The 26,656-nt window shown below is 50.7% G+C and overlaps 1 protein-coding gene across 1 annotated transcript; it reads right to left on the minus strand.

Annotated features, from left to right (window-relative positions):
- Positions 1-441: 441 nt before the first annotated feature.
- Positions 442-10,423, minus strand: PDP2 (pyruvate dehyrogenase phosphatase catalytic subunit 2). Its single transcript, XM_029057418.2, has 2 exons — positions 10,351-10,423; positions 442-4,557 (listed from the first exon to the last, which is right to left on the minus strand). Exon 2 carries the CDS (start codon positions 4,504-4,506, stop codon positions 2,914-2,916), a length of 1,593 nt encoding a protein of 530 aa, XP_028913251.1. The 5' UTR covers positions 4,507-4,557; positions 10,351-10,423; the 3' UTR covers positions 442-2,913.
- Positions 10,424-26,656: the final 16,233 nt, after the last annotated feature.

Below are 26,656 nucleotides of genomic sequence, written 5' to 3' on the forward strand. Positions count from 1 at the left end.
GGCAAAGGTGGACTCTGGCTCCAAGAATCACCCTACCTCAGTGGGCCCAATCCAGGCACGACCCCAAACCAGCAGCAACACAAAATTGAAGAAAAGTTGGCGAAATTTTCTTGGCCTCTATTTACAAGCCACCATTTGCCAAGCTACTGCAGTTAGAAAGTCAGGGACAAGGAAGAAACAACACTCATTCTAGCAAAGTCCAGAGTCCAGTGGTCTTCCCGGATTTAGATCTCTTCTCTCCCCTGCCCTAACCCCCCTCTACCTTCTGCATCGTCTATGCCCTTTGGACATTTGGTATTCACCTTAATGTCTGTCTCCCCTTCTAAACTGTTAACTCCAACTTCTTTGGTTGGGAATATATCTACCAACTCTGTTGTACTGTACTCACTGTACTAAGCACTTGAGAGAACACACACATACACAAAACATAGAGAGAGAGAATGCGGCAAAAGAATGATTCCCATTGGTCAGGTCAGCAAGTAAGTTCTGCCTGAAGTGTCAGGCTAAGCAAAGTCCCTTTAAAAAGCCTCCCACCCTGACAAGGCGTCTCAGATCTCTAGGCCAAGTCCAGAGACATGCCGATAATTGCTCCAGGAAGTAAAGGCACTGTTCTGGGAGCCGTGAAACAAGTTATCAGTGAGTGGGACCAAACTTGCTGCGGCACACACTTTATGACACCACAAAATGGAATAGCGATCTCCCAATCTAATTTTACCATCAGCAGACTTTGAAGGTACTCTTAAATGCTATGACTTTCGCCTCAAAGTTTCCCAAATCCCACCCTACAGCCTTAACTGAGATAGTCTGCAGCCAGGAAGAGTACACAGGAGAAAAACATCGCCATCTCTTCAAGGAGATGTGGCAGTAAACGCTTCCTGGAAAGTGATGGAGACTGAGCAACTTCATCTGCCACGTTCATATAAACCCGGACTGAACTGTCCGTTGCGACCACGGTTCCAGGAGCCGGATCGTCTGGCACCTCAGGACCGAGGACTTGCCCGGTCTCACCCGCCGCCCTGCCGGTGCTACATGGAAGATGGAACATTCGCATAAAAGCTCCTAAGCCACGCCTTGAGCGAGGCAATTTGAGCGAGGAGATTTTTACCTCTCGGGGAGAAAATAACTGATACTGTTTTCAAGAAATTTCCATTGTGATACTAGTTTTCTCCATGACTTGGCCGCTCAAATGCATCCATCAGTCCAGATTACCTACAGCGCTGCAGTCCACTATGAATCACCAGTTGGGCATTTACCACTCAGGTAGGCGCTGAAGCAGCAAAACTCCAAGCTCAATCTGTCCAAAGAGGCGGGCACTCATCTCTACCGAAATTCGGGAGTCTAGGGCGCCTCTCCTCCTCAGGCCCTAACCTAAGCAGCCCTGTCGGCGCTAGCAGGGCCACCAACTCGAAAGCCCGGCAGTAGGCTGTTTGGCTTTTCCCTTCAGAAAGGTAAAGGGACAGAGGCAGCGCTTGGAAGAGAATCTCTTTAAGGGCCAGTGAGGCCAGGGTCAAAGAGTGCCTCCAAGCAACGGCCAGCCCGCGGCTTCCCCTGGACACTGAGGCCAGGATTTATCTGCCTGGCAAAATGGAGCTAGCACCCCTGGATGGGTTACTGGAATGATGAGCAGACATGGCTCAGGGCCAGCACAAAGGGCAAACCGGAAGAGGGGCTGGCAGAAGAAAAGGCGTTCACAGTGTCCGGCCGAGTGAGGGGGCAGCCCAAACCGACAGCACCTCAGCCCCGGGCTAGTGTCCTAACCGACTCTCCCCATGACAAGTGGCCCTCCCCTTCAGTAAGCAGTGGCTTCCCCATTCCCACTTCCCAGCAGCAATGGCAGTGGGATGATGGAGAGAAGGCACAAAAGCCAAACCCAACAAGGTCAATCTTGACAGTAGGGTAGGAAGAAGTGGCTGGGGCTTCCTTTTCTTGTGTCCGGGGATGGTGGTACACAAGCCCGAAGCCTGGAGGTGCCCCCTCGACCACGGGAGGCAGGGAAAAGTGTGCACGCACACACACTGTTAAACTTCACACTACACCCCCACCTAAGAAAAAGTTTTTTTGAGATTGGAGGCAGAGCCGCCCCGCTTCAAGTGTAAGTCAGAGAACTTGCAACATCCATGTCCACCAGTCCCAAGGCACATAGAATCTCACCAGAGTTTGTTGGCCATAGAAGAAAAGTCCCAGCTAAGCTCAACAGAACCTACTTCAGTGGAAAACAGCGGCTTGTAACTCAATGTTCAGTGAGTTGCCAGTGGGGCAATTTAAGTGGCCACGAACCACCTCCAGCAGTCCACGCTCCACTTTCCTCTGGAATTCTAGCACTTTTTTAGGGGCCTTCCTTTGAGTGTTCAACGTGATTGCACATCACACCCAAGCTGGAACCTAGGGTCCCCCTAAACCAGTAGGCCCGCTCTGCCCATGGCCAGAAGTGGTGGGAGGCCATTTCGAGGCTTCTAGATTCCAACTCTTGGCTGAAAGGGAAGCTCAACCTTCCCCCGGGAAAGGAGAAGAATGCCCAGACCTACCAGCAAGCTTGAAGGTGGCCAGAGGTTTTCAGCAAAAGCTGAAAATGCAACCCAAGGGGTCTCTCCTAGTCACAAGTCAGGATCTGCTCCTTAGCTCCGAGCTCCCCCACCGAGGCCCGGAACCCCGAAGGAGTCATTTCCACGGTGGCTCAGCCTAGTCCACCGGCTTCATCGGGGACTTTTCTCTGGTTCCAATCCCTCCCCGGGGGTGGGAGGGAGGAGGGGACAAGGTGGGCCAGAACCCCAGTGGGTGGCGAAGCTTCCCAAAGGTCTCTCTATCTACCGATCCTATGTGGTAAGGCCCACCCTCTACAAACAGAGAAAGTTCGGTTCTCATTCGCAGCTCGATGACCAGGGCACAAGAGAGTGCCCTTGGTCCCAAATGGAGCTACTGGTTCTCTCGGTTGTAGAGGTCAACGGTTTCAGAGTTGAAATAGACCACGGTCACGGTGACATCATCTCGATACATGCGGGCCAGGTCTTCGGGCAGAGTCAGCATGGCCACCAGCCTCTCCCGGTCGAGCTCCCCGCTCCCATTGCTGCCAAGGGCGTGGCGGATCAGGTGGGTGGCGGCGTTCCGGTCACGGGGAGGCAGCAGCCCAGCCTTCCTCCGGCGCAGTAGGTCCGGTGTCCGGCCGATGGGCGGCTCCACCTCGTGGGAACCAGCCTCTCCCAGGTGCCCGGCCACGAGCTTCACCACCTCTTCGTTGGCCAGCAGGTCCCAGAGACCATCAGAGGCCAGGACGAGAAACTTATCCTGGCGCCGCAAGCGGTGGTAAGTGACCTCCGGCTCAGCTGTCAGGTACGGTGGGGTGAGGAGGTTCGGGGGGTTGTACTGGTAGATGTTGAGCGCCTTGACGTCGAAGCCCCTATCCAGGATGCTCCGCTGCAGCTCCCTGCTCCACTTGAAGCGGACGTCGCCGAAAGCCCGGGAGGGCATAAGGACTCCCAGTAGCCGGCCATCCACGACCACGGTCCGTTCCTCAGATGCCGGGTGCTCCTTCTTCAGCCGCGACAGCTCGGCCCGGTTCGAGGCGTTGTGGTCCCGGGTCAGGGGGAGGCACGACCAGGCCCCGCTTTCCTCCCGAACCCCCAGGACCGCTCGGCAGTCCCCGGCATTGGCCACGTGAAGATGGAGGCCGTCCACATGGGCCACGCATGCGGTGGTCCCGGAGAAAGCCACCTGCAGGGCCAGGTTCCGCGTCAGCTCATCCTCCACAGGGGCCTGGACCTCCAGCGAGATGTCGTAGTCAAGTCGCTGGAAAGAGTGCCTCAGGGCTTCCTCGATGCTGAGCCCCGTCTCCGCCTGCAGCTCCAGCAGTTCTTGCCAGTACACGCGGAGGTGGTCAGAGTGCAGGGAGGCCACCATCTGGGAAACGGAGTCACCCGCATGCTTGTGCCACTGCAGGATGGGCAGTACCGGCTTCATGCACTCCAGGGCGTGCTCCATCTCTTCCAGGGTCCGGTGGGGCATCAGTGAGACCGCAACATAGTAAAAGAGCCGCTCGCTCACCACCTGGGCACAGGCGGGGCCTGCGTGCCCATCAAAGATGCCGAACATCATCCCCCTTGTCTGCAGGCAGGTGGCCGCACTCCTGCGATCCTCGTTTGGCGTGTTGGCGGCCAACTGGTTGCTTTCGAACCTCAGCACGGCATGGCTGGGATTTCTCCCGTCACACTCGAGGACCTTATGGGACAATTCACCAGCCCGCAGGACGTCGTCCACTTGGGCTGGGGACAGCTGGAAGTGAAACTCTTCCTCCGTGGAGGTGTGCCGTCGGGTCCTCACCAGTGTCAAGCCCGCGCCGGGGCCACCGTTGCCGGCCCGCGAGGCCAGTGGCCCCTGTGAGAGACTCGTCCATTTCATCTTATTCCTGTTTTGGATGTAGTGCGAATACCCGCACCCTCTCCCTCGCAAAGTGGTGATGATGCCATTTCTCGCACAGTTCAAGATCCAGGAGGACACAGTCCTTAACATCATGAAAACCAAAACTGGCTGGCCCGGTTCCTTCAGGAAACCAGATTTCTCAACCTGAAAGTTAGACATGCCATGTTAAAATTGTCATCGGGGGCATTAAATTTCTGGGATGCAAAACATGTGGCAAATACATAGGGTAGCCCCAAGCTTAAAATGGGAGGGAGAAGAAATTTCCACATCAAGCTCCAGCCACTCTAAAGCAAGGTCTTGTTCTTCAAATACATTTTCTGAGGTAGGCAAAACAAAGCAGCGTGGCCTAGTGGAAAGCGCATGAGACTGGGACTCAGAGGACCTGAGTTTTAAGCCCAGCTCTGCCAATTCCTAGCTGTGTGATGTTGGGCATGTCACTTCTCTGTGCATTAGTTTTCTCAACTGTTTGGGTTTTTTTTTTAAAAAAAGGTCAGGATTCAATACCTGTTTTCCCTCCCACTGAAGACTGTCTCATGTGGGACAAGGACTGTGCCCAACCTAATTGACTTGTACCTACCCCAGCACTTAAAACAGTGTTTGACACATCGTAAGCACTTAAGTACTATCGAAAGTTACCACTCATGGGTATCAGCACCAGTCAGTCAGAAGCAGAGCCGGTAATGCTGCTTTGTCTCTTGGCCCACCCAGTCTCAACCTACGGTCTTCAGGAGATAAGATTATCCAGGCAATAAGTGCAGTTCTCCATTCCTTTCCAAGAAGAGAAACATTTTAGCCCAGTGGAAAGAGCCCGGGAATCAGGGGACCTGGCCTCTAATCCTACATGCCACTCCTTGCCTGCTGTGTGCGACCTTAGACAAGTCACTTCATTTTTCTGGGCCTTCGTTTCCTCTATACAATGGGGATTCAAATACCTGTTTCTCATTCCTACTTACACTGGGAGCCCCGAGAGAGGCAGGCAGGGACTGATACTGATCCGATTGTCTTGTACCTACCCCAATGCTTAGCATAACACTAGGCACATTGTCAGCACTTAACAGGCAAACTCCTGAAGCTCAGGTTTGGAGAACAGATCCCATGACCGTTTAACTCCTTGCTGCACCCTAACCCCCAAACTCCAAGTCACACCACTGGCCCTGGCTACATCCTTCGGGACCCCTCGGATCGGGTTGCCATTTGATTCCAGGAGCAGCGGAGAGGTTCGGTGGTCAGAACCCATTCCAGGGATCCTTGGGCTACACTACTGATTGCATGAGATAAACCTGCTCAGGTGCCTGTGGCTCCACAGCAAAGTTTAAAGGGCAGGAAGTGCTTGCTCTAGCTGAGAAACGCTCTGCTTGTCCCTCCCGCTAAGGCACTGCCAATGATTAGCGGACACAATGCCCCCCAAAATCACTACTTATAGGCAGGTCATCATCATAATAATGGTATTTGTTAACCGCTTACTATGTGCAGAACACTGTTCTAAGTACTGGGGTATATACAGGGTAATCAGGTTGTCCCACGTGAGGCTCACAGTCTTCATCCCCATTTTACAGATGAGGTAACTGAGGCACAGAGAAGTGAAGTGACTTGCCCACAGTCCCACAGCTGACAAGTGGCAGAGCCACTTGTCTCTCACACTCCCTCCCCCTGCAAATCTTCGCTACTGCCCCACAGAGACCTCCGCTCTCTCGATCCCATCCGTCTTTCCAATAGCATCTCGCCTCACCTTGCCGCCCTGTCCTCTCTTCCCACTCTCGACGATCAGGTCTCCGCTCTCAACTCCACCCTCTCTACTCATCTCGACTCTCTCGCCCCCCTTTCCCTCCGCCGCTCTCGCGCCACTAACCCACAGCCCTGGATCACCTCCTCCGTCCGCCTCCTACGCTCCTATGCTCGAGCTGCTGAGCGCTGCTGGCGAAAGTCCAAGCACCGAGCCGACCTCACACACTTCAAATTTATCCTTTCCTGCCTTAACTCTGCCCTCTCCTCCGCCAGGCAAAGCTTCTTCTCCTCCCTCATCGACACCCATGCCCGTCACCCCCGCCGATTGTTCCGGACCTTTAACTCTCTCCTTAGGCCCCCTGTTCCTCCCCCTCCCCCATCTCTCACCCCTAATGATCTGGCCACCTATTTCCTCACGAAAATCAACACGATCAGGTCTGAGCTCCCCAAAGTCACCCCTCCGCCTCTCCCCTCCCCCCCAACAACCCCCTCCCCTACCTTCCCATCCTTCCCTGCAGTATCCTCAGAGGAGATCTCCTCCCTCCTCGCAAGTGCCACCCCCTCCACCTGCGCCTCGGACCCCAATCCCTCTCACCTTCTTAAAACCATCGCCCCTGCCCTCCTCCCTTCCTTAACTTCTATTTTTAACCACTCAATCTCCAAGGGCTCCTTCCCCTCTGCCTTCAACACGCCCACGTCTCCCCCATCCTAAAAAAACCCGCTCTTGACCCCACTTCCCCTCCAGTTATCGTCCTATCTCCCTACTACCCTTCCTTTCCAAAATCTTAGAACGAGTCGTCTACAATCGATGCCTAGAATTCCTTAACTCCCATTCTCTCCTAGACCCCCTCCAATCTGGCTTCCGTCCCCTCCACTCTACCGAGACTGCTCTCTCTAAGGTCACCCATGACCTCCTTCTTGCCAAATCCAATGGCTCCTACTCCATTCTGATCCTCCTTGACCTCTCTGCTGCCTTTGACACTGTCGACCATCCCCTCCTCCTCCATACCTTATCTCACCTTGGCTTCACGGACTCTGTCCTCTCCTGGTTCTCCTCTTACCTCTCTGGCCGATCATTCTCGGTCTCCTACGCTGGAGCCTCCTCCCCCTCCCATCCTTTAACTGTTGGAGTTCCTCAAGGGTCAGTTCTTGGCCCTCTTCTGTTCTCCATTACACTCACTCCTCGGTGAACTCATCCGCTCTCACGGCTTTGACTACCATCTCTACGCAGATGACACGCAGATCTACATCTCCGCCCCGTCCTCTCCCCCTCCCTTCAGGCTCGCATCTCCTCCTGCCTCCGGGACGTCTCCACCTGGATGTCGCCCGCCACCTAAAACTCAACATGAGCAAGACTGAGCTCCTCATCTTCCCTCCCAAGCCCGGTCCGCTCCCAGACTTCTCCATCACCGTGGATGGCACGACCATCCTTCCCGTCCCGCAGGCCCGCAATCTCGGTGTCATCCTTGACTCGTCCCTCTCGTTCACCCCACACATCCTATCCGTTACCAAGACCTGCCGGTTTCACCTCTACAATATCGCCAAGATCCGCCCTTTCCTCTCCACCCAAACGGCTACCTTACTATTACGGGCTCTCGTTATATCCCGGCTAGACTACTGTGTCAGCCTTCTCTCTGACCTCCCTTCCTCCTCTCTCGCCCCGCTCCGGTCTATTCTTCACTCCGCTGCCCGGCTCATCTTCCTGCAGAAACGATCTGGGCATGTCACTCCCCTTCTTAAACAACTCCAGTGGTTGCCTATCGACCTCCGCTCCAAACAAAAACTCCTCACTCTAGGCTTCGAGGCTCTCCATCACCTTGCCCCTTCCTACCTTTCCTCCCTTCTCTCTTTCTACCGCCCACCCCGCACGCTCCGCTCCTCTGCCGCCCACCTCCTCGCCGTCCCTCGGTCTCGCCTATCCCGCCGTCGACCCCTGGGTCACGTCCTCCCGCGGTCCTGGAACGCCCTCCCTCCTCACCTCCGCCAAACTGATTCTCTTTCCCTCTTCAAAACCTTACTTAAAAATCACCTCCTCCAAGAGGCCTTCCCAGACTGAGCTCCTCTTCCCCCTCTACTCCCTCTGCCATCCCCCCTTTACCTCTCCGCAGCTAAAGCCTCATTTTCCCCTTTTCCCTCTGCTCCTCCACCTCTCCCTTCCCATCCCCACAGCACCGTACCCGTCCGCTCAACTGTATATATTTTCGTTACCCTATTTATTTTGTTAATGAATTGTACATCGCCTTGATTCTATTTAGTTGCCATCGGTTTTTATGAGATGTTCTTCCCCTTGACGCTGTTTAGTGCCATTGTTCTCGTCTGTCCGTCTCCCCCGATTAGACTGTAAGCCCGTCAAACGGCAGGGACTGTCTCTATCTGTTGCCGACTTGTTCATCCCAAGCGCTTAGTACAGTGCTCTGCACATAGTAGGCGCTCAATAAATACTATTGAATGAATGAATGAGAGCCAGAATTCGAACACATGACCTCTGACCCCCAAGCCCGGGCTCTTTCCACTGACCCATGCTGCCTCTCTCCATTACCATTATTAACAAATAATGGTATTTGTTAAGCACTTAGGTGCCAAGCACTGCTCTAAACCCTGGAGTAGATACGAGGTAATCAGGTTGTCTGGCTTGGGGCTCACAGTCTTAATTCCCATTTTACAGATGAGGGAACTGAGGCACAGAGAAGTGAAGTGACTTGCCCAAGGTCACACAGCAGACAAGTGGCAGAACTGGGATTAGAACTCATGACCTTCTGACTCCCCCGCCCATGCTCACTACAATAGAGGCCGGGCCTGGGAGTCACAAGGGCATATGTTCTAATCCCAGCTCTGCCATTGTCTGCTGTGTGGCGTTGGGCAAGCCGCTTCACTCCTCTGGGCCTCAGTTCCCTCATCCGTAAATTGAGGATTAAAACTGTGAGCCCCACGTGGGACAGGGACTACGTCCAACCCGAGTTGCTTACGACCAATCCAGCGCTTAATACAGGTCGTGGGTTCGAATCCCGACTCTGCCACGTGTCACCTGTGTGACTTTGGGCCAGTCACTTCACTTCTCTGGGGCTCAGTTCCCTCATCTGTAAAATGGGGGTGAAGACTGTCAGCCCCACGTGGGACAACCTGATTACGTCGTATCTACCCCAGCGCTTTGAAAAGTGCTCGGCACATAGTAAGCGCTTAATAGATACCATCATTATTATCACGTAGTAAGTGTTTAAATACCACAATTACCACTATACCTCCCCAACCCCAATCATATTTATTGAGTGTAGAGCACTGTACTACGCACTCGGAAGAATACTACATAAATTCCCTGCACACGATAAGCTTACAGTCTGGGGGGGGGGAGGGCGGGGGAGGAGCCCAGCCCCCAACACCTCCAGCCCACTACGACCCGACCCGCAGCCCTCCCAACCCTGGAGCCTGCTGCAGTTCCCCCCAACCCCCAACCCGCTATATAATAATGATGGCATGCGATAAGCGCTTACAATGGGCCTAGCACTGTTCTAAGCGCTGGGGAAGAAACAAGGTAATGAGGCTGTCCCACGTGGGGCTCACGACCTTAACCGAGAATCAGCGTGGCTCAGTGGAAAGAGCCCGGGCTTGGGGGTCAGAGGTCGTGGGTTCTAATCCCGGCTCTGCCGCTTGCCAGCTGTGTGAGTTTGGGCAGGTCACTTGACTTCTCTATGCCTCATCTGTAAAATGGGGATTAAAACTGTGAGCTCCACGTGGGCCAATCTGATTACCCTGAATCCCCCCAGCGCTTAGAACAGTGCTTTGCACCCAGTAAGCGCTTAACAGATACCACCATTATTATTATTATTATTAATGCCAACTCCGCCACTTATCAGTTTATCATTTATCAGCTGTGTGGCTTTGGGCAAGTAACTTAACTTCTCTGTGCGTCAGTTACCTCATCTGCTCAATGGGGATGAAGACTGTGAACCCTACGTGGGATCCACCCAGCGCTTAGAACAGTGCTTGGCACATAGTAAGCGCTTAACAAAACACCAACATTATTATTAGTAACAACCCCCACTTTCCAGATGAGGTGATTGCGGCGCAGAAAAGTGAAGTGACTCACCCAAAGTCACCCAGCAGCAGGCGGGATTAGAACCCATGACCTCTGCCTCCCGAGCCCGGGCTCGTTCCACTGAGCCCACCGAACTCTCCCTCGACAAGCCGGGTGGGGAGTAGCTACCGACTCTTTACCTGGGCGGCTGGTCGCGCCACCACGCGACTGTCCCGATCCGGCGACAGGCGATAGGTCCCAGCTGGGCACGGGGAGCGGAGAGAGCCCCCTCCCCCCACCCCCACCTCCTTTCCAAGCCACCTCGTACCTGAACTAGCCACCCCCGCTCGGCTCCCTCTTCTCTCCTCCCTCTCGGTTTCCAGCCCCGGCGGCCCCGCCTCCTGCCGCCATCGGCCCCTCTGTAGGTGACGGGCAGAAAAGCCACCCAATCACAGAGGCAGATGGAGCACGGGATGACCCAGCTGCCAAGTGGCTGAGGCGGGATTTGAACCCATGACCTCTGACTCCCCAGCCCGGGCTCTTTCCACTGAGCCACGCTGCTTCTCTGCCACTTGTCAGCTGCGTGGCTGTGGGCAAGTCACTTCACTTCTCTGGGCCTCAGTTCCCTCATCTGTAAAATGGGGATGAAGACTGTGAGCCTCACGTGGGGCAATCTGATAACCCTGTATCTACCCCAGCGCTTAGAACAGTGCTCTGAACATAGGAAGCGCTTAACAAATACCAACATTATTCTCTAAGTCACGGAACCCCTCTGGGCGTCACTCTCCTCTTCTGTGAAAGGGGAATAAGATACCTGCTCTCCAGTCCTTTTGGGCTGTGAGCCCCATCATTCAGTCAGGGGGCACCTCCCGTGAGCAGGGCACCGAATTTACCGCTTGGAAGAATGCAGTGGAGTTGAGGCTTGAGACTGTGAGCCCCACGTGGGCCAGGGACTGTGTCCAACCCAATTTGCTTGTATCCACCCTAGCGCTTAGCCTGGCATTTAGTCAGCGCTTAACAAATCCCATCATTATTGTACATTCCAAGCGCTAAGTACAGTGCTCTGCACATAGTAAGCGCTCAATAAATACTATTGAATGAATGAATGAATATTAAGACAGTCCAAGGTGGGACAGGTATTGGGTTAACTTGTACCTGCTCCAGTCCTTAGGACAGTGCTCGACACAGAGCTTAACAAGCACCATAAGAGTTAAAAGGGCACTCAATCAGGTTGGTCCCTGATTTGATTATCTCTCATAGACCATACCTCAGCCCTTAATACAATGTTTGCCAGTCGATCCTATTTAGAGCATTTACTCTGTGCAGATCACTGTACTAAGCACTTTCATTCATTCAATCATATTTATCGAGCGCTTATTGTGTGCAGAGCACTGTATTAAGCACTTGGAGTGTACAATTCGGTAACAGATCGAGACAATCCCTGCCCAACAATGGGCTCACAGTCTAAAAGGGGGAGACACAGCAAAACAAAATAAGTAGTTGGTCTTACTTGGGAGAGTACAGTACAACAGAGTTGGTAGACATACTTGCCGTCCACGATGAGCTCACAGTCTAGAGGGGGATAGGGACATTAATATAGATAAATTACAGACATGAACAGAAGTGCCATGGGACTGAGGGAGAGGGTGAATAAAGGGAGCAGATCAGGTTGACACAGAAGGGAGTGGGAGTGTGACTGTGGGCAAATCACTTAACTTCTCTGTGCCTCAGTTACCTCATCTGTAAAATGGGGATTAACTGTGAACCTCGTGTGGGACAACCTGATTACCCTGTATCTACCCCAAGTGCTTAGAACAGTGCTCTGCACATATTAAGCGCTTAACAAATGCCAACATTATTAAAAGAGGAAATGAAGGCTTAGTCGGAGAAGCCCTCTTAGAGGAGCTGTGCTTTCAGTAAGGATTTGAAGATGGGGAGAGTAATGGTCTGTCAGATAAGAAAAAGGAGGACATTCCAGGCCAGAGGCAGGACATGGGTGAGAGGTCGGCAGCGAAATAGACACAGTCGAGGTACAGAGAGTAGTTTAGCATTAGAGGAGGGAAGTGTGCAGGCTGGGCGACCACTGGAGGTTCTTGAACAGTGGGGAAACATGGACCGAATGTTGTAGAAAAATGATCCAGGTGACAGAGCGAAGTATGAACTGGAGTGGGGAGAGACAGAAGGCAGGGAGGTCAGCAAGAAGGCCGATACAGTAATTAGTGCGGGATAGGATAAGCACTTGCATGAGTCTTTGCCACATAGTAAATGCTGAATAAAGACCACCATTATTATTAGAGTTTCTCCAATTGCCCCAAGGGTAAGGAATTGCTAGTGATTGGGGCAAGATGGGAGGAATCCACAGAGAGGGAGAACAACCCGCCCGTGAGACTGTGAGCCCCTCGTGGGACAGGGACCATGTCCAACCCGATTTGTTTGTATCCACTCCAGCACTTCATACAGTACCTGGCACAGAGTGTTTACTAAATACCGTAATTGGAGAAGCAGCGTGGCTTAGTGGAAAGTGTACAGGCTTGGGAGTCGGAGTTCATGGGTTCTAAGTCCGCCTCCTCCACTTGTCAGCTGTGTGACTTTGGGCCAGTCACTTAACTTCTCTGTGCCTCAGTTCCCTCATCTGGAAAATGGGGATGAAGACTGTGAGCCCCATGCGGGACAACCTGATTACCTTGTATCTTCCCCAGTGCTTAGAACAGTGCTTGGCACATAGAAAGCGCTTAAATACCATTATTATTATTATTCTCTGTGCCTCAGTTACCTCATCTGGAAAATGGGGATTAAGACTGTGAGCCCCACGTGGGACAACCTGATTACCTTGTCTCTATCCAAGCGTTTAGAACAGTGCTTGGCACATAGTAAGTGCTTAACAAGTACCATCATAATTATTATTATAGTGATGGTTTACTTCCAAGAACTCAGCGGCCAATCTTCAGAATTAGAAACCAAAAATAAACATTTTAAATCAATCAAATTGGTTGACTGTATTTGCTCAGGAATCGATCAGTGGAATTGATTGAGTCCTTTCGGTGTGCAGGGCACTGTACGAAGCACTAGGAAAATACAATATAGTTGGTAGTCTCAATCCCTGCCTACAAGGAGCTTACGCGGTGCCCTTGTGAGTCACTGGGCCCACAGTCCTGTGGCCAAGAACTGCACTGTACATGCGCTACCGTGCCTTAACGGTAGTGGAAGTCGCATGGCATAATAGATAGAGCGAGGGCCTGGGAGTCAGAAGGTCATGGGTTCCAATCCCGACTCTGCCACTTTTCTGCTGTGCGGCCTTGGGCAAGTCACTTAACTTACCTGTGCCTCAGTTACCTCATTTGTAAATTGGGGATTAAGACTGTGATCTCCATGTGGGACAGTGACTGTGTCCAACCCGATTTGCTTGAATCCACCTCAGCACTTAGTACAGTGCCTAGCATATAATAAGCGCTTAACAAATACCACCACTCTCTAACCATCATACACACGTACACACCCACATCTACTCCTATTCTTGGGGTGCCCAGCAGTGTCAGAACCTAGCCAGGTGTTTGAGGGGCTCCATTTGGCTACTGGCCTATCATCTTGATTTTATTTATCGTGATTAAATTGCCTTGTTTTTTGTCCGTCTGTCTCCCCCAGTTAGACTGTAAACCCGTCAGTGGGCAGGGATTGTCTCTATCTGTTGCCGAATTGTACATTCCAAGCGCTTAGTACAGTGCTTTGCACAAAGTAAGCACTCAATAAATACTACTGAATGAATGAATGAATGAATGAATGAATACTCCAGACCAATTGGCTAGGGCTGATTTGAACAGGGCTCTGTAATAATTATGACAATAATAACTGTGGTATTTGTTAAGCACTTACTATATACCAAGCACTGTATTAAGGGCTGGGGCAGATATAAGGTAATCAGTTCCCACATAGGGCTCACAGTCTAAGTAGGTGGAGAACAGGTTTGATTTTCAAATTCTGATTAACTCGTATCCACCCCAGCACTTAGAACAGTGCTTGACACATAGTAAGCACTTAACAAATACCATTAAAAAACAACAACCAAAAAAGCAGGTATTGAACCTCCCTTTTGCAGATGAGGGAACTGAGGCACAGAGAAATTAAGTGACTTGCCCAAAGTCACAACAGATAAGTGGCAGAGTTAGGATTAGAACCCAGGGCCTCTAACTCCCAAGCCTATGCTCTTTTCATTAGGCCATGCTGCTTCCCATATATTCGTGATATTTGTTAAGGGTCAAGAGCTGAAATAATCACAGGGGTAGGTACAAGATAATCAGGTCAGACACAGTCCCTGTCCCACATGGGGCTCACAGTCTAAATAGGAAGGAGAATGGGTGTTATTTTACCAATGGGAAAACTGAGCCCCACAGAAGTTAAGTGATTTACCCAAGGTCATGCAGCAAGTAATGGAGGAGACAGGATTAACAATAATAATAATAATAATTTTAAAAAGTAATAATTCTGGCATTTGTTAAGCAGTTACTATGTGCCAGGCACTGTACTAAACACTGTAGTGGATGCAAGGAAATTGGGTTTGACACAGTTCCTGTCCTGCATGGGACTCACAGTCTTAATCCCCATTCTAATGATAACTGAGGCAAAGAGAAGGGAAGTGACTTGCCCAAGGCCACACAGCAGACAAGTGGCAGAGCCAGGATTAGAACCCACGACCTTCTGACTCCCGGGCCCGTGCTCTAGACACTATGCTTTGCTGCTTCATGGACATCCTGACACATCGACACCCTGAGGGATTAGCGGGCACAGGGACAGGATAAGCAGGCAGAGGGACACCTCGAGGGGTGGGTGGACACATGGTCACCTTGAGGGACAGGCGGACATGGGGACATTCTGGGGGGGGCAGATGGACACTCCGAAGAGGGCGGACAGATACACGCATCCCCCGATGTGGGCAGGCAGGTGGATGGACACATGGATACCCTGAGGGACACATGGATATGGGGACACTCTGGGGGGGATTGATGAGGGGTGGATCTCCCCACAGGGTGGGCCCAGGTCCTCTGACTTCCAGGTCCATGCCCTTTCCGGTAATAATAATAATAATGATTGTGGTATTTGGTATGTGCTTACTTTGTGCCAGGCACTATTCTAAGCACTGGGTGGATGCAAGCAAATCGGTTTGGACACAGTCCCTATACCACCTGGGGCTCACAGTGTGAAGCAGTGTGGCTCAGTGGAAAGAGGCCGGGTTTGGGAGTGAGAGGTCATGGGTTCGAATCCCGGCTCTGCCACTTGTCAGCTGTGTGACTATGGGCAATCACTTAACTTCTCTGTGCCTCACTTATCTCATCTGGAAAATGGGGATTAACTGTGAGCCTCACATGGGGCAACCTGATTACCCTGTATCTACCCCAGCACTTAGAATGGTGCTCTGCACATAGTAAGCACTTAACAAATACCAACATTATTATTATTATTACCTCCCACAACATGTCTTTCTAGGACTGCTAGCAAGTAGCCCAACTGATATGGCTCACAGCCTTACAGTAACCCACTGGGGGTTCACAGACTTAATCCCCATTTTACAAATGAGGGAACTGAGGCCTCTCTCTCTCACTCCCTTCCTCGGCTTTCCTCCGGTTGAAGGTATAAAGAGCAGCAGGAAAATGTCCCAGAGTAATAATAATAATGATGATCATATTTGTGAAGCACTTACTATGTGCCAAGCACTGTTCTAAGCACTGTGGGTGGGGGGGATACAAGGTAATCACGTTGTCCCACATGGGGCTCACAGTCTTAATCCCCATTTTACAGATGAGGTAACTGAGGCACGGAGAAGTTAAGTGACTTGCCCAAAGTCACACAGCTGACAAGTGGCAGAGCCGGGATTAGAACCCATGACCTCTGACTCCCAAGCCTGGGCTCTTTCCATTGAGCCACACTGCTTCGCTAAATAGGCTGCAGAACCCTTCCCCACCCCAGCCAGGTAACACCCCGAGGCTGGAGTGTCATGAATATGATGGGTGAAGACGGGGGTTAATAATTAATAATAACTGTGGAATTTCTTAAGCACTTACTGTGCCAGGCACTGTACTAATCACTGAACTAGATAAAAGGTAATTGGGTTGGACACAGTCCCTGTCCCCCACAGGGCTCACAGCCTTAATCCCCATTTTTACAGATGAGGTTACTAAGGCCCAGAGAAGTTAAATGATTTGCCCAAGATCACACAGCAAACAAGTGGCAGAGTCCGCATTAGAACCCAGGTCCTTCTGACTCCCAGGCCCAGGCTCTATCCACTAAGCCATGCTGCTGGTTAGGGGAGAGGGCAGTTGGGGAGCAGGAGGGGCAGGAGGAAAGGCTAATCAATAAGGACATTTCCCCACTGCCCCAGGAGGTAAATGAACTGGGCCCAAGGCAACACAGCTGCCATAAAAGCTGATCCATGCCAGAAAACCCAGGTGAATTTACTCCAGCAACTGGCCAGCCCCAAGGAGCAAATGGAAGGCACAAGACACAGGCTGGAAAGCTGAAGAAGGAAATGTCAGCAGAATATGCTTGGCAAGGTTTGCAGAGCTCCAGAGAGAATGGGACATAAATTGTGGCTTTGTTAATAAGTAAACTTTCCTTCTGTATCATTGGTTCGAGATGATGAGATATATTACTCTCTGGGCAACCTCAAGATACCTTTGATTTCCTTAGCGATCATGTTCCCTACTAAATCCTTTAGGAAGTAAAGAAGTGCATTATCAGGAGACGGAGTGTCAAATCCTGGTTCTGCTAAGAGCCACCCCATAGCACTTATCTACATATCTGTAATTTATTTATATTAATGTCTCTGTCTCCCCCTCCCCCCACTCTAGACTGTATGCTCGTTGTGGGCAGGGAATGTTTCTGTTATAAGCATCGTGGCTTGGTGGATGCAGCATGGGCCTGGGAGTCAGAAGGACATGGGTTCTAATCCCAGATCTGCCACGTGTCTGTTGTCTGACCTTGGGCAAGTCATTTCACTTCTCTGGGCCTCAGTTCCCTCATTTGTAAAATGGGGATTAAGGCTGTGAGCCCCAGGTGGGTCAGGAACTGCATCCAACCTTATTAACTTGTATCTATCCCAGGGCTCAGAACAGTGCTTGGCACATAGAAAGCGCTTAACAAGTGCCATCATTATTATTATCTCACTATAGTGTACTCTCAGCGTGGCTCAGTGGAAAGACCATGGGCTTTGGAGTCAGGGCTCATGAGTTCGAATCCCAGCTCTGCCACTTGTCGGCTGTGTGACTGTGGGCAAGTCACTTAACTTCTCTGTGCCTCAGTTCCCTCATCTGTAAAATGGGGATTAAGACTGTGAGCCCCACGTGGGACAACCTGATTCCCCTATGTCTACCCCAGCGCTTAGAACAGTGCTCGGCACATAGTAAGCGCTTAACAAATACCAACATTACTCTCCCAAGTGCTTAGTAGAGTGCCCTGCACACAGTAAGTGCTCAGTAAATGAGATTGACTGACAGTTGTGGGTGAAGAAGGCACATGCCCATCACCATGTAAAGTACCCCCCGCCTACTTGTTCATACCTTCTATGCCCCAACAGTAACATTCATTCATTCAATAGTATTTATTGAGTCCTTACTACGTGCAGAGCACTGTACTAAGCGCTTGGAATGTACAATTCAGCAACAGATAGAGAAAAAACATGACTGGCAGGCGTGAGAGAGCATGAATGGCAATGCACCCATTCATCACTACTGGCAGGAGACTCCCCATCTTCCTCACCTGTTAGCTAATATGATAACATAATAATAATAATAATGCTATTTCTAAAGTGCTTACTACGTGCCAAGCACTGGATGAAGCACTGGAGTGGATAGAAGATAATCAGGTCAGATCTAGTTCCCATCCCACACAGCAGGTTAATTCCCCATTTTACAAGTGATGAGGCAACCAAGGCACTGAAAAGCAAAGTGACTTCTCCAAGGTCACTCAGCAGTTTCACAGTCCAAACCTGTAATCAATTTCCTTCATTTCCCATCCCATTTCCCGCCCTAAACTCTAAACTCTAAAAGTCCTAAATCTAACCTCTTTTTTCTGTTTGTTTGGTTTTGTGTGTGTGTGTGTGTGTGTGTGTGTGTGTGTGTGCGCGTGTGTATGAATGTCCACTGCTCCCACAGGGAGAGATTGACTCCCTGAGGCATGTGGGTGGGTCAAAGTTTGGGGAGCAAAATTCACACATTGTACTTAAGCCTCGTCCTACGTGCCCCGCTCTGAGGAGCAGGGTTTGTATGAGGCCCGGGCTCCCTCTACCTGTCAAGGAAGGAAGGCTAGAAATTAAGAATGAAATATTTATCTGCGTGATCTCTCCCAGGCCTAGAGAGTTTCCTTCCAGTTCTACAATTAAATCCTGCAAAAAATTTCTTTCTTTTCCCATCCCATTTCCCCACCCTAAACTCCTAAACCTATTGGAGCACCCTCCCTCCTCATATTTAACAGACAATTACTCTTTCCCGCTCCAAAGCCTTATTGAAGTCACACCTCCTCCAAGAGGCCTTCCCTGACTAAGCCCTCCTTTCCTCTTCTCCCACTCCCTTCTGCGTCACCCTGACTTGCTCCCTTTATTCATCCCCCCTCCCAGTCACATGGCACTTAGGTACATATCTGTCATTTGTTTATCTGTATTAATGTCTGTCTCTCCCTCTAGACTGTAAGCTCATTGTGGGCAGGGAATGTGTCTGTTTATTGTTATACTCTTCCAAATGCTTAGTACAGTGCTCTCCACACATCTCCCCCCTTCTATACTGTGAGCCTGTTGGGTAGGTATTGTCTGTATTTGTTGCCGAACTGTACTTTCCAAGTACTTAGTACAGTGCTCTGCACACAGTAAGTGCTCAATAAATACGATTGATTGAATGAATGAATGGAACTAGCACTTGGGAAAAGGCATCAGGAACAAGATACACGTTCCTTTCCCTCAAGGATCTTTCAATTTAAGGCAGGGAGTCAGAAAAAAAATATTTACAGAGAACAAAAGCCAGAAGAAGAACAAGCCTGAAGCAGGAAACGGAGCAAGGCAGGACAAAATGGCTGTACATATAATTGACTACGTAGATAAATATAAAAATACTACTCTGCTCTGTTCAGAGCAGGGCCTGATTTTGTATTTGGGACCTGGTAAAGGCTACCTGCATGGGCTCTCACCTCTGACTCCCCTACTTTCTCCTGCCCCTTAACATTCCCTGACCCATTGTGGGCCCAACTGGAAGGACTGAATAGGAGAATGTGACTGTTCCATTTATTTCATCAATTAATCAATCAATCAATCAATGGTATTTATTGAATGCTTCCTTTGTGTGGAACACCATACTAAGCAATTAGGAGAGTCTGGAACAACAGAGTTGGTAGACATGTTCCATGCCCACAAGGAGCTTAGAGTCTAGAGCATCTACAGTCTATGAAGTAATTGGTCGTACAGTGCTAAGTGCTTAGTACAGTGCTCTGCACACAGTAAGCACTCCATAAATATGATTGATGAATCATTGATTCATAGATGAGTAACTGGTTGATGACATAATCAATCAATCAATCAATTGGTGGTTTTAATTGAGCCTCCACTGAGTGTGAAGTACAGTACTAAGCACTTAGGAGAGAGTAACAAGAAGCTGTCCACAAGAAGCTTAGAGTCTAAGCGGGGAGGCAGACAAAAATTATTCACTCACAGGGGGAATTGGAGGAAGAACAAGGATATTACAGGGAAGAGTAGTAGAAATGTATCTCCTAAATGCTAATACAGCTCTCTGCACACAGTACATGCTCAATATATATCACTGACTGATTGATCGTCGGGGTTAAAATGTTTCCTGGAAAGCAAGAGACTCTCCCCTGAAAGGGCCTAGTGGTGCTCACCTGTTTGACACCTTCATCTCCCTGCTTGCCCTATCCAGCCTTGCCCTATCGATCACCATAATGACAGTGGTACTTGTTAAGCGCTTACTACGAGCAGGTACTATACTAATTGCTGGTATAGATCCAAGACCCTTAGAGCAGAAACATTCTCTGTGCCACAAAGGTCTTTCTCAGGAATGGGCCTTTGCCCCCCATCAATCAGTGGTGGCTATTGATCGCTTACTGCGCACAGAGCACTGGACTAATAATAATAATAATTATGGTATTTGTTAAGCACTTACTATGAGCCAGGCACTGTACTAAGCGCTGGGGTGGATACGAGCAAATCGTGTTGGATACAGTCCCTGTCCCAAGTGGGGCTCAGAGTCTCAATCCCCATTTTCCAGATGAGGTAACTGAGGCCCAGAGAACAATAACAATAATAATAATAATGTTGGTATTTGTTAGGCTCTTACTATGTGCCAAGCACTGTTCTAAGTGCTGGGATAGATACAAAGTTATTAGGTTGTCCCACGTGGGGCTCACAGTCTTAATCCCCATTTTCCAGATGAGGTAACTGAGGACCAGAGAAGAGATGTGACTTGCCCAAAGTCACACAGCAGACAAGTGCCAGAGCCAGGATTAGAACCTGTGATCTTCTGCTTTCCAGGCCCGTGCTCTAGCCACTATGCCAAGCTCTTGTGAAAGTACACTGTACTAGAGTTGGTAGGCAGGTTCCCTGCTCACAAGGAGCTTCAATCTACAGGGAGAAACAGGTATTAAAATAAATTACAGATAAGGGAAATGGTAGAGTATATGGATATTTGCCTAAGTGCTGTGGGACGGTGGTGAATATAGAGTGCTTAAGGGGCTCACTGACTGCATAGTCGATGCAGGGGGGAGGGTGGGTTGAGGAAATGAGGGCCTAATCAGGAAAGCCCGCTTTGAGGAGATGTGATTTTATGAGGGTTTTGAAGGTGGAGAGAGTGGTGGACTGCCATATATGAAGGGGGAAGGAGTTCCAGGCCCAGGGGAGGATGTGAGCAACGGGTTGGTGAACCCATTGGGTGTGATCTCCCTAAAATCTCTCCTGCTCTTCTCCAGTCCCTCCCTACTCCTGCCCCATCTTCGGCTCTCCCATTTTCCCCAGCAGTACCTCAAGAGGAGCTCTCTTGCCGTCTCTCAAAATCGACCCCCTCCCCCTGGGCCTCTGACCCCAACGCTTTGCACCTTATCTGACCCTGACCCTAACACTTGCCCCTTCCATTCTTCCCTCCTTGAACGCCATCTTCAACCTTCACTTTCCAACGGCTTCTTCTCCATTGCTTTCAAACACATGCTCATAATAATAATAATGATGTAAGGATGATATTTGTTAAGCGTTTACTATGTGCCAAGCACTGTTCTAAGCACTAGGGGAGATACGAGGTAATCAGGTTGTCCCAAGTGGGGCTCACAGTTTTAACCCCTATTTTACAGATGAGGGAACTGAGGCACAGAGAAGTTAAGTGACTTGCCCAAAGTCACACAGCTGATAAGTGGAGGAGGCGGAATTAGAACCCATGACCTCTCTCTTGCAAGCCCATGCTCTTTCCACTAAGCCATGCTGCTCAGTGGAAAACCCCTCCCTTGACCCCACAGCTCCTGTCACTTATTACCCCATCTCCTTTTTACCATTCCTCACCCAACTCCTTGAGTGAGTTTTCTACATCCACTGGCTCCACTTCCTCTCCTCCAATTCTCTCCTTGACCCCCTCCAATCTGGTTTCTGCCCCCTTCACTCCACAGAAACCTCCCTCTCTAAAGTCACCAATGACCTACCTCTTGCCAACTTGCAACACCTCTACTCCATCCTAATCCTCCTCGACCCCTCAGTGATCTTCAACACTGTGGACCTCCCTCTTCTCCTCGAAACATTATCCAACCTTGGTTTCACTGACACTGTCCTCTCTCTCCTGGTTCTCCTCCCATCTCCAATTTACTCACTGTACTTTAATCTCATCTATCAATTAACCAATCAGTTGTACTTACTGAGCGTTTACCATGTGCAGAGCACGGCACTATGTGCTTGGGAGAATACAGTATAATAGAGTTGGTAGGAATGTTCCCTGCCCACAGAGAGCTTCCAGTCTAGAGACTCAACGCCGACCCCTTGCTCACATCGTCACTCTGGTCTGGAACTCCCTTCCTCTCCATATACAACAGACCACCACTCTCCCCACTTTCACTGCCTTATTAGAAGCATATCTCCTCAAGGAGGTCTTGCCTGACTTAGCCCTCATTTCATTCATTCATTCATTCATTCATTCATTCATTCAATAGAATTTATTGAGCATTTACTATGTGCAGAGCACTGTACTAATCGCTTGGAATGTACAAATCGGTCACAGATAGAGACAGTCCCTGCCCTTTGATGGGCTTACAGTCTAATCAGGGGAGACGGACAGACAAAAACAATAGCAATAAATAGAATCAAGGGGATGAACATCTCATTAAAACAACAGCAAATAAATAGAATCAAGGTGATGTACATCTCATTAGCGAAATAAATAGGGTAATGAAAATATATACAGTTGAGCGGATGAGTACAGTGCTGAGGGGAGGGGAAGGGAGGGGGGAGGAGCAGAGGGAAAGGGGGGAAGAGAGGGCTTAGCAGAGGAGAGGTGAAGGGGGGATAGATGGGGAGCAGAGGGAGCAGAGGGAAAAGGGGAGCTCAGTCTGGGAAGACTTCTTGGAGGAGGTGAGCTTTAAGTAGGGTTTTGAAGAGGGGAAGAGAATTAGTTTGGCAGAGGTGAGGAGGGAGGGCATTCCAGGACTGCGGGAGGACGTGGCCCAGGGGTTGACGGCGGGATAGGTGAGAACGGGGGATGGTGAGGAGGTGGGCGGCAGAGGAGCAGAGCATCCGGGGTGGACAGTAGAAAGAGAGAAGGGAGGAGAGGTAGGAGGGGGCAAGGTGATGGAGAGCCTTGAAGCCTAGAGTGAGAAGTTTTTGCTTTGTGCGGAGGTCGATAGGCAGCCACTGGAGGTTTTTAAGAAAGGGAGTGATATGCCCAGAGTGTTTCTGCAGGAAGATGAGCCGGGCAGCGGAGTGAAGAATAGACTGGAGCGGGGAGAAAGAGGAGGAAGGGAGATCAGAGAGAAGGCTGACACAATAATCCAGCCGGGATATTATGAGAGCCTGTAACAGTAAGATAGCCGCTTGGGTGGAGAGGAAAGGGAGGATCTTGGCAATATTATAAACGTGAGACCGGCAGGTTTTGGTGACAGATTAGATGTGTGGGGTGAACGAGAGAGCCGAGTCAAAGATGACACTGAGGTTGCAGGCCTCATTTCCCCTGCTCCCTCTCCCTTGTCCATCACCTATACATTTGGATCTGTTTCCTTTTAGCACTTGATATTTGCCTCACTCTTAGCTGCACAGCACTTATCAATCAATCAGTGGCATTTTTTGAACACTTACCACTTGCACAGCAGTGTACCGAGCACTTAGTAGAACACAGTATAGCAGGGTTGGTAGACAAGTTCCCTGCCCAAAAGGAGTTTACAATCTAGGGGAGTTGAGTTCAGTGGAGAGGACGGAGTGGAGGGTGTGAACTTGTGTATCTATGGAGGGGAGTTTGAGGAGGCCATCCAAATGGGGCCCTCGGGCCTGGGGATTTGTTAAGCACTTCCAGAAAACAAGACCAACAGTGTGTCAGAATATCAGGTGGGCGGATGTTACGCCTGGGTGACTCCCTGCTCAACGATGACCAAGCACCTAAACTGTGCTGGCCGCACTGCCCGACAGAACTCAGGATCCCAGCCAGAAGTGCTCAGTGTGGGGGAGTTCCTGGGGGCTCCAGCTCCCCCAAGATCTGGGCAGGTGGCTTCTGCAGTGGTCAGGGGGAGTGGGAACACTGCAGCTCCTCCAGGTTCTGGAACGAGGGTAGGGCGAGAGAAGGACGCGCTCACCACCTGGAGAGCTCGGGCTGCTGCTGCTGCTGCAGGGCTGACATCCCCTGGCTCTGCTCCTCGGTGATCAGACCCCTGGTTACAGCCCCCCTTTTCCCCCTCCTCCCCAACCCTTTGAGTTCTGGAGTCGAGCAGTAGGCAGGGCTTGGCCCGACCCGCCTCGGTACCTCCTTCCCCTCCCACTCCCCAGCACTCAGCCCTGCAGTGGGGGAACCCGGGCTCTGACCCCCCGTGCTCTGGAGTCCACAGGGGGTCCGACCTCAGAGCTTCACCTCAGCCCATCACTGTCGCTGGGTGACAGCGAACCCAGGATGACAGGTCCCGATGTGTCCCATGAGGGGCGGATTCTGATAGTGGTGATAACTGACTGGCTTCAGGAACAGATTGCTGGGCCAGTGATCGGTGACAGGCCACAGAGAACTCACACTGGTGGGACTATCTGGGGGAGGGGAGGGAGGGTGACGACTGTGTCGGCCAGGGGAGGGAATAAGCAAGTGGGCAGAGCAATTGAAGACCAAATCTGCAGACATCACGCATTCAGCATTGGGACCTCCTGGGAGGGAGGGGGAATGAAAGCGTTAGAACTGGAGTGAGCTTCTGTTGACGTGTTTTCTATGCTCCACCTCTCCGGGGAGGGGTAGCATGAGCGACGTGGCCGGAGGTGCTCGTTCCATACCTCTGAGCCAATATGGCACCATGAAGGCCCTAACCACTGTCAGAGAGATGGTTCCTTTTGAGCTTGGACAGACTCCACCTCCAGCTCCCCCCCAGAACCCTAAAAAGGCTCAGATTCCAGACAATCCATGGGCAAGTGTTATCTGATATCTCTTTGGGCAGAGAGCCTGGTAACCCTTTACAACCCCACCAGGGCCTGCCTGCGAACAGTGAGACAAGATCGCGGGGAGTGGGAACAGATCCTTACTGAGAGGTGGGGTCTGTCCTCTCCCAAGCGCCTAGTACAGTGCTCAGTACACAGTTGGCATTCAGTACATATTATTGATTGATCTCCCAATGACACCTCCAAAACTGAGGCCCTGTTGGGCCCTGGTGGATGTTAATGGGACCTTCACTCTCAATCCCAGGGGCCACAGTTAGCTGCCCCCAACTGGGGACTCTGGAAGTGTAGCCCCTGAGATGAAGGGAGACCTGATGCACAATAGGCCTTAGGGAGAGGAACCGGAAAGAGAGAAGTCTCCTTCCTTCCCTTACTCCCTTTGCTCCTCACTCCTTCCCTCTAATTAATTGGGGCAACCGTTAAGTGTTTACTACTACAACTAATAATAATGGTATTTGTTAAGTGCTTACTGTGTACCAGGCACTGTTCTAAGCCCTGGGGTAGATACAGGATAATCAGGTTGGACACAGTCCCTGGCCCACATAGGGTTCACAGTCTTAATCTGGAGAAGCAGCATGGTTTAGTGGAAAGAGCACGGGCTTGGGGTTCAGAGGATATGGGTTCTAATACCGGCTCTGCCGCTTGTCTGCTGTGTGATCTTGGGTAAGCCACTTAACTGTTCTGTGCCTCAGTTCCCTCATCTGTAAAATGGGGATTAAGACTGTGAGCCCCAAGTGGGACAGCCTGATTACCTTGTATCTACCCCAGCACTTAGAACAGTGTTTGGCACATAGTAAACATTTAACAAATACCATTGCCATTATTATTATTAATCCCCATTTTACAGATGAGGGAACTGAAGCACAGAGAATTTAAGTGACTTGCCCAAGATCACACAGCAGACAAGTGGTAGAGCTGGGATTAGAACCCAGGTCCTTCTGATTCCCAGGCCCGTGCTCTAGCCACTAGGCCACGCTGCTTCAGCAGACTGTGTGCCAACCACTAGATTAAGCCTTGGGGCAGATACAGTGAAATCAGATCAGTTCCAGTCTCTGTCTTCCCTGGGGCTCCAGTCTATGGGGGAGGGAAAACAGGTAATTATCCCCCATTTTACAGACAAAGGAACTGAGACTCAGAGAAGTTAAGAGACTAGTCTGTCATATAGCTGGCAAGTGGTAGAAATGGGATTAGAACTCAGGTCTCCTGCTCTGGTCCCTGCTCAGTCCACTAGGCCATGCTGTTCCTGTCCCACTGCCTCTCCCTCCATTCCTCCCTCTCTCCCTCCATAGTATAAACTAGCCAGGGAATTGAGCTGGCTGCTTTCTCTTTCATCACTGACCCCAGGGTAGTCTCCGGGGTCAGCAGTCTTTGCCTTCTCCTGATTCTATTTAGTCAGCAGTGGTGGTGATGGTTGATTGGCAGTGGACTTCCCCGCCTTTCCTGCCCTTCTAGTCCTCTCCGGCCACAGGTAACACGAGGCAGGGACCACAAACGCAATAGACGCGTCTGCTCTAGGTTTAATGGTTGTCAGTGAAATGGTTAAAAATCTTTGAGATTTAAGGGTGAGAGGAAGCCATCGTTCTAAGATGCTCAAGAGAGTCCATTTACAGACAGTCTCTCCTTTCTTAGGTTCTATTGCTTTTCAGTCTTTTCAGCAGCCAACTGATTGGCAAGCAGGGCAGCAGGGCAGGGGGGCAGCATCAATTTCGACCCTGTGGCGCACTCACAGCCTGGGGGATATGGGAACCTCCCCTTCGGTGAAGGGTTTCCAGGGTTTGAATGGCTAGAGGGTGAAGTAAGCTCTGGGGGCACGAAACATTTCTAGGGGCTGCCGGCCAGCTGGCCAAGTGCCAAGAAAGCCCTGGGGAAGA

This window comes from Ornithorhynchus anatinus, unplaced genomic scaffold (assembly GCF_004115215.2).
Source record: "Ornithorhynchus anatinus isolate Pmale09 unplaced genomic scaffold, mOrnAna1.pri.v4 scaffold_93_arrow_ctg1, whole genome shotgun sequence".
Lineage (NCBI taxonomy): Eukaryota > Metazoa > Chordata > Mammalia > Monotremata > Ornithorhynchidae > Ornithorhynchus > Ornithorhynchus anatinus.